The sequence below is a fragment of the Amborella trichopoda genome, chromosome 3, assembly GCF_054954075.1.
Source record: "Amborella trichopoda isolate Santa Cruz 75 chromosome 3, AtrichopodaSantaCruz75HAP2 v2.0, whole genome shotgun sequence".
Lineage (NCBI taxonomy): Eukaryota > Viridiplantae > Streptophyta > Magnoliopsida > Amborellales > Amborellaceae > Amborella > Amborella trichopoda.
Genome location: NC_142338.1, coordinates 55,538,305 through 55,546,926, shown reverse-complemented (window position 1 = coordinate 55,546,926; position 8,622 = coordinate 55,538,305). Strand labels below are relative to the sequence as shown.

The 8,622-nt window shown below is 36.1% G+C and overlaps 1 protein-coding gene across 15 annotated transcripts; it reads right to left on the bottom strand.

Moving 5' to 3' along the window:
* Positions 1–502: 502 nt before the first annotated feature.
* On the bottom strand, positions 503–7,817 carry LOC18429459 (DEAD-box ATP-dependent RNA helicase 18). Of its 15 annotated transcripts, none has more exons than XR_016051797.1 (11): positions 7,496–7,817; positions 6,419–6,655; positions 5,758–6,018; positions 5,138–5,217; positions 4,469–4,574; positions 3,765–3,878; positions 3,159–3,219; positions 2,977–3,066; positions 2,213–2,319; positions 1,982–2,125; positions 503–1,215 (listed from the first exon to the last, which is right to left on the bottom strand). XR_016051797.1 is itself a non-coding variant. In XM_088861474.1 (11 exons), exons 2-11 carry the CDS (start codon positions 6,455–6,457, stop codon positions 789–791), a joined length of 1,467 nt encoding a protein of 488 aa, XP_088717600.1. In that variant the 5' UTR covers positions 6,458–6,655; positions 6,791–7,817; the 3' UTR covers positions 503–788. The 15 variants fall into 15 exon arrangements, 14 of the variants coding, with proteins under 14 accessions (XP_088717600.1, XP_088717606.1, XP_088717598.1 ...); XM_088861474.1 differs by having other exon boundaries at positions 3,159–3,257; positions 6,791–7,817; XM_088861480.1 differs by having other exon boundaries at positions 3,159–3,257; positions 3,765–3,814; positions 6,791–7,817.
* Positions 7,818–8,622: the final 805 nt, after the last annotated feature.

Genomic DNA, 8,622 nt, shown 5'->3' with positions numbered 1-8,622 from the left:
GTCGAGATGATGGATTTGAAAAATTTTAGACATCGAACCATCTCCTAGAAAAATTTTGAAACACGCCTTAATTTGATAGTTTAAGATTTTACCCTTAGATAAAGGTTTTAAAAAAAAAAATTTAATATCTCATAGAGACCGTCCAACTTTTAGAAGGTGAGATCTAAGTATTTGGATAACTCAAAATCCAATTTTATTTTATTTTTTGAAAATAGCCGTCTGCTAATTATTAGGTGGTTCCCAAAATTTGAGTCCTCACTTTTAACTGAAGGAGTAAATTTAGAGTATATGCTCCCATGGGAGCACAGTACAATATATCAGAAAATGGTCAAAAGGAATGGCAAAATTGAGTAAAACAAGCAAAATCTCAAATCAACAAAAAAATCACGTATCCTTACAAACAAAATTAAAAATAAATACAAGTATCATTTCATCATGCATCTAAAGGGAAAAGAATAACTAACGAGAGTTATCAAATCCACAAGTAACAGTAGACTTAAAATGCTACTAACTCCCAAAAATTAGGGGTTATCTAAATCAAAGGGAGCAAAGCCATAATCTAATATACAGAAGATTGCTATAAAGGGCAGACCGCAAAATTTCAATTTGAGAGGAAAGGACCAACAACGCTCATAATTTACGGAAACCATCACTTACTCTAAATCCCACCTTCATATCCCCTGACAATAAAATGATAAAAAAATAAAATAAAAGAATAGATGAAAAAGGCTCATCACTCATGCTTTTTTTTATTTAAACTCCTGAAAAATCTCTCCGCCTTTTTCAGATTAAACTCTGGAACACTGCCTCAAAAATGAGTTACTTTTTTTACTGCCAGATTTCCCTTTTCGACTCTTTGATTTCCCTGGTTTTCCCACTAGATTTCTCTGCTTGCTATTCTTGGTTTTGGCTTCGGGGCTCACAATGCCGGATTCCAGCAAACCCTCTCCTTCCAAGCAATCATCCATGCCAGTTAGCTTTGCAAACTCACTCTCAGTAATAGCACCCTTCTTCAACTTCTTCAAAAGGCGATACTCTCTCTCCATCTCTTCTTCATCTTCGACCGTTTGAACAGCATGCCTCTGCCTTTGTGTCTTCTTCTTCATCTCTCCTTTGGTATCACTAGTTGGCTTTATGGGTTTGGGCCTCGGTTCAGAAGCAATCTCCAGTTTCCTTGACAAATTCTTTTTTCTCTGTTTCTCACGAGCTTTATCTCTGTGTTTCGATGATCAAAGAGAATAATCTAATTGAATGGTTTCAATTCTCCTAGGCTTCCAAAGTTAATGAAGACAAAAAAAAAATGAATCCATTTACTTAACAGATTAAACTTATTTAAACCCTGTTCCAATAACTATGGATAGGACTTAACTCCACCACAGGAGGTCCCAAACCGGTCAAGCCAGTTCCAATTTCCAAGCCCATAGAAAGGGGGAGGGTTGTATTAGGTTAGCAGCCAGTGTGAAATTTTTGCCACATCTATTTCTTGAATCCTGTAGTTGGGATAAAGCATGGATGACAATGCTGATACTATACCTAAAGGGGCACAAAAATGATGGACGACCAGAAGAACAGGACATGATCCTAATGGTTGGTCCTTCCACCCACTCTATCACATGTGCCTCATGTGTCATCCAATGGTTATGACCCAAGAGTCTATGGTTCTCATCGTGTCATCACTACCCAAGAAAAGGATGGATGATAAGGGAGAGTGAGACCCACCCGAAACAGGACGTGACTGAATTGTAATCTCCTATTCTCTTTCCATCACCATCCATCATTCCATGGGATTGCAATGACCCCAGTGAACTAGGTTTTCCATAACCTATTTGGGTTATAATATATTTTTCCAAAACTTCTATTATGATCAAATGAATAAGTGTGCTGATGAACTCACAATTCTTAAAAACTTTCAAACATCAAGTGAAATAAACTTAGGCACAAGACATATAACAGTAGGCCTGACGAAGTGAAAGGGACATACTTATACTTGATCTCTGATAAATCAATATCATTTACAGGTGTGAAGTTGTTGGTTGACAGGGAATAACGCTTCAGCTCTGGCATCGAAGGGAGCTGAAGTAGGCCATAACCCATGCCTAACTTACCAATATCCAGCTCCTTCCATCTAAAAGAGAACAAATAAATATGAGCATTGGAGAGTTTCTGATAACTAAAAGCTTGTATCATTAAATTGACTAGAAGAAAAACAAACCTGAAAATATAAGAGCAAATATGCTCTTTGTAAGCCCGAACATATGATACAAATGCTCTCAGTCCCTTTTCCATGGCATCACGGTCCTTTTTTGCAGCAGCACGTATCTGCCAAAACAAATTTAAAAATTACATGACTCCTATTTAAGAAATACTTCAAAAGAAGCAGCCAAACCAGATCATAGTTTTGACTTCTAGATTGTAGTTGCCATACATGTTAAAATAGAGGTTCAGAAAACACTGTATACAATGAAACAATAAATTAAATGTTGGCATAGCATTTATGGTTCTCAACGTGATGGAACATGCAAACTGCCAGACTGAATTTCCAAGGGTATTTGGCTAATGTCACCATCCTTTTAAGTACTGAACCACTTAAAAGTATAATCCAAATAATGCAAAATTTTCCATGGTCCTTCATGGTGATAATAAGATTTACAAAGTTCTCGATAAGTTTTGACATAAATGATGTGACTTCCGGGGTATGCATGGTAACTATCTCTATGTTCCAACATTACAAGAAGACCATGAGCATGAACTCCTTGGATTACATGGCATCTTTGTTAATGGAAATTGGAACATAAAATTTTTTTTCTAATAATCATGTTCCCAAAAAATTCACCTGGTCTACATCCACAAAACAGTGTGCAGAACGCTGAAAAAACGATCTGTATAAAAAGGATCCAACCTAAAACACTAAAAAGAGCATTAAAAAATAGCATGCTTATGTACACATCAAGTAAGGATAAAGTTGTAACAACTTGCCTCAGGGATTATATCCAGGGGGAAATTTGAATTTTTCCTTTCTTGAAGTGGAACCCTTCTTATCTGGAGGAACTCCACATAAGCATCCTCCTGTGTGGAACCAAGATTTCATAGTTGAATATGCTTAAAGAATAGCTAATTTAAAATATGTAAAGGCAATTATCCATGCATGTGAAGCAAACCTTTGGTAAAAGGAAAACAATGGCATTGCCAGTTCTACCCATCCTTGCAGTTCGTCCCACTCTGTGTATGAAAACATTTGGATCTTGAGGAGGATCATACTGCAGACAAAGTATCCAACATATCACCCGAGTTCTTTAATATATAATTGATTCAGACTGATGCAAAGGTGTTCCACACTGAAACCCATAGTAGTATTTGTGTTCTCAAGAAAAATGTCCTTCAATCCTCGAATCCAATTCATCAGGATAAGTAGAATCATTATAAGTTTACAACCCACTCCTAGCTACAATTTGGGTTTCTTGATGAAGCTTCAATCCACTAGGATGTGGTAGAGAAAGAAAGATCAAAAGTAGGAGAATCAAATAAGAGGGAATGACTATGTGAGCAACACAATATGGTACTAAAGAAGTGGAAGCATTCATGCTGTAACACCCAGGTGCCCAAGCCATGTACAAATGACGGTTCACTACAAAACTATCCAAGGATGCACTTGGGCAAATGGGGAAATCCATCATTGGCTGGCCATAAGAATAAATATCCTACCGTTAACAGCATAATATATATATATATATATATATATATATATATATCCATGATTACTTTACCTGAACAATCCAATCAACACCCGGAATATCAAGTCCTCGCGCTGCAACATCTGTGCATAGAAGAATACCATTTGAAAGTGCTGTAAAAGAGGCCAATGCTTTCTCCCTCACAATCTACAAGAGGATGCAAAGGAGTAATAGTTTTCAAAATCCATTCAAGAGATCCAACCCAAAAACAAAATAAAGAACACCCCATATTTTGTCAATGAAATTCAAACCCGGATGAATTTCCTCCGAAGCCTACCCTTCTTCACCACTCAAGGAAAATAAAAGAGTAGAAATTAAAGAATAACCCAATCAAAACAATGAACTTAATATGTTTTTATCATCAAGAACATTTTCACACCATAACTTGGAGAGGCTTTGTCAATAAAAGGTAACTCAATAAGCCGCAAATGAGTGTCCTACATACTAAAATCTTACGTAGTTTAACCAAAGCAATAAAAAACAATGCCATGTCCTCTACGAAACTGCACTAATGGAAGCCAGACCATAGCACCCCATAGAATGTCATTTATTAACACCCAAGACACCCCATATTTGACATGAGTGTTCAATCCTAAATATTTTTCTTCTGAGGAGCATCAGAACCCCTTTTCCAGAGTAATGCACTATTTTTTATACTCATTTGAGAATTGCAGCGACAATGCAACCTACTAAAGTAAGAGACTGGTAGACACTAGAATTCATATCAATGGCGATACCTGCTTCATCCTCCCATGAAGAGGAATCAAAGTGCATCCTTTAAGAGTCCCAAGCTGAGGTAGCACCGCCCCCCAATAATCAACACAAGCACATGTCATGAAATATCTACATTTCAAGGGCATTTTGAGATATCAGAATCAAAGACTCTTGGAAACAGAGATATCAGAATCAGAGACTCTTGGAAACCAATAAGAACACCAGGAACATGTTTAAATAAGACTCTTGGAAACAATAAAAACACCAGCAACATGTTTAAATAAGATAAGCTTTAAATTCAATCACATTATATATCAGCTTATATAGAATACTCCCACAAGAGCACATTGTAATGTACTACCTCAGGCAAAAAACTACTTAAGAGGATTTTCTCATCCTGACATTTTGGAATCCACTTTATAATGATCAATTGAGCATTCGCAACAAATAATGATCAATTGAGCATTCGCAACAAATAATATGGATATTGAATTTTGAAACACTTTGATATGGCTGTCCAAGGTCAGGACATTACATACCCAAAATTTGGGATCCTAAAAGTATTCCTAGATAGGGTTTTACCCGAGGGAGTGAACACAAGATACGCTTCTGCAGGATCATATAATCTTTTGGCTTATGTACAGAACAACAAAAAATTTATTGGAGACCTAGCATTATAAACATGATCTTACATAATAATTTTTTTGAAGGAATTCTCGGACAAGAAGTGCACAAGCTGCGAGGGCTTTTCATCTGCTTCACATTCCAAATACTGCAAAACCAAAGGAAATAAATTAGTTAGTAGTTAGGAAAAGGTTCTGATGATGATGATGGAAACAAGATATTTTCATCAAGTTCATCACCAAAGATGACAAGTAGCAGTACTGGGTTAGACGGCAGGGACAAGTTTCTATGAAGAAGAGTGAAGAATATCACATTACTATATGCTTTGGCCCACAATAGAAAACAGAATGAACCTCAGTGAGAGAGGTCAAGAGTTCAAAATCAGTCCCTCATTAAAGTTACCTATCAGCTTACCAAAAAGAAATGTACTTACCAGTGATGCTAATAATAATAACACTAACAACAACAATGACAATTACAACCCACAATAGTAATAACATTGATAATATTATTAAAATCTATCAATACAACAATAATAAGAACAATAAGAACGACAACAATAATAATAGTATTAGTATTATAACAATGACAACAAACATTTCAAATACATGTATAACCATAGCTTAAACTTTCACTAGCAAAAACTACTCTGACTTAAAACAAACGAATATCGTGCAACAGCAAATACCTCAATATGAAGTCCAAAAGGTGTCTTGGAAAATGATGCATTTGCTGAAGGAGCCAACTCACCATGTGCCTTAACCTCTGCCCGAACATTAATGCTCACAGGATTTCTCAAACCCGCTCTGGAGAGTTCTTCAACAGCCTCAGTTTGAGTTGCAGAGAAAAGGCCTGTTCTTCTCAACTTTGGCAAGCGAGACATGATGGACGTTATTTGCTTCTGAAACCCCATATCCAAAAGCCTATCCGCCTCATCAAGAATCAATATCTGTTTCATTGATCAAAGTAATGCAAGAATCATACCACGAGAATTTTAAACAACAAATAGAACTACCCCATCAAGCCAACTTCTTATTTTGAGTTGTTTCTTTAATTATAATGTAAAATAAACAAACCCATAAAATGGATATTCCAGTAAGCGTTGTTCAAAGAAACATTAGTAACTCAATCAAGGCTATTTAACAGCCCCGAAACCACTTTGCCCCTTCATCATACAGACAATTTGTATGAACCCCAAACTCAAAAAATTTAAAATTTTGTAGATTTTTATCCCCATTTTTTCTCTCAATTTTTTATTTCGCCACGCACTTGTACAATATTTTAACAGCAAAGAAGCAAAGCTAACTATTCTATGCTATTAAAATGATGGAAAAACTTAGACTAAGCACCTCTAGGTTCCGAAAATCAAGGACATCCAAACGCTCCATGATGTCAAAAAGCCTCCCAGGTGTACCTATCAATAAATTTGCTCCCTCGTCTTCTATTTTTTCGACATCCAATTTTATGTTTGAACCCCCAACAAGAAGTGCAGCCTTAAAATTTGGAAGCGTTGAACTGAAAGGCTCTGCAACATGATAAATTTGCGTTGACAACTCCCTCGTCGGAGAAATAATTATCCCCAAAACCTTCGAAAAGAAATAACTGAGTCACATATTGAATCACTTTATGCAGATACCATAAAAAACATAATTTAAACCATAAGCATAGCAACATTTTGTATCAAAACTTCAGTAAAAAGAAGAAACAGAAACTTTAATTACCTAGAAGTAAATTCATTAATACCCGTTCATTTGGGGCTCTAAGTAGCCATAAACAGGGCGGGAAGAATTAAAAGGACCCCAATGCTTTATAACAATGACTACAAACAAACTACAAATAGTCAAACAAAAAAACCAAGAAACATCAAGCAGATTTTTTTATATGTGAATATGAAGTCCCATAAATTGATAGCAAACTATCTATTAAAAAGACATGCTTGAAATGTTCTTTTGATTCAAGATTGAAGCATCAACTCTTAGCAACATTCACAATTCATTCATACTAAATCAAGGAAGAAAATATAAAAAATAGAAAAGAAAAAAAAAACAAACATCAAATCAAAAAATTGAAGGACTATAAAATAAAATCACAATAATCAGCAAAGGAAAAAAAAAAAAAGAAAAAAGAAAAATGAAGTCCCAATTGTTCCAGCATTCCAAATCCAGGTAGTGAAATAAGAAATCAGGGTTAGGGTTTCCAATGAATAACAAAAGAATATTGCATCCCCCAATGCTCTCTAACTCATTAAAGTTCTAAACCACAACCAAAAGACTTGAATCATCCAATCACCAGAACAAAAGCAACAAATAATCAGTTATTATTATGTTCAAAACAGCTAAGACACACACTCTTTGCTATCAATACATATAAAGAAAAAAAAAATTGAGAGAGAGAAAGAAAGAGTTAGAGAGGTGAGAAAGGAGGACCTGGTGGGGCTTAGGAGGCTCAGAGATCCTCCGAAGAATCTCGATGACAGGTACAATGAAAGCTAGGGTTTTTCCAGAACCAGTGGCCGCATCGACAGCAACGTCCTTGTATGAACAGAGCAGAGGGATTGTGGCCCTCTGAACGGGAGTGCAGAAATGGAAGCCACAGGTGTCGAGCACGTCTAGGGTTTTCTTTGAGAGAGAGGGCTCCAGCTCTGAGAAACGCTGAGTGGTTAGGCCTTTGTTTGCAGAGCTTGCGGCCATGGCGGGTTTCTTCAAACCTCTATTTTCCACTCAGTTTGTACTTAGATAGTGTTTTCTATTTTCCACTCAGTTTATACTTAGGTAGTGTTCGATAACTTTCAAGATTTGGTAGGGTGAAAGCAGGGTTTCTTCAAGCCTCTATTTCCAATCAGTTTGTACTTGGGTAGTGTTGATAACTTTCACTGCAGTATCATTGGGAATCACTCCTGCTGCAACTTTCATAGATTCTGGGATTTAGGTAGTGTTTGATAACTTTCACCGCAGTGTCATTGGAAATCACTCCTGCTGCAACTTTCATAGATTTTCGGATTTGGTTTGATAACTTTCACCGCAGTGTGTTGTGAATCACTCCTGCTGCAAGTGAAGATTTGGTAGGGTGAAAGCTGCCAACCTGTTTGATAAACTCTGGTGGTAGTAATTTCACCTGTTTGGAAATGGGAAAGCTGGAAACCCATAATGTATTTTATTGATATGATGTGCGAAATGCAGTTTTTTAAAAAACATTTTATAATTAAATAAGGTTCCTTCCATTCATCCAACACATTACCAAACATGTAAATAGATTCAAGGAATACCAATATTTACATAAATATTGAAGAAAATTGATTTTCTTAATATAAAGATTTCACTCAATGCACAGGCAGCCCTCAAGAGCAAACTTATATCATTTATTTAAGAAATAGATATTTAAAAGTTTGAAAGCTGAACATTCAATATTGCCACCGCACCGTACAAAGTTATGGATCACTAATTCATGCAATAAAATTCATCAATAAGCATTTATCCATGCATGAAAAAATCCAATTGGAAATGTGACATGAAATTCAAGGGATATAGAGCTAGCAAGCAGGGTTCCAAATGTC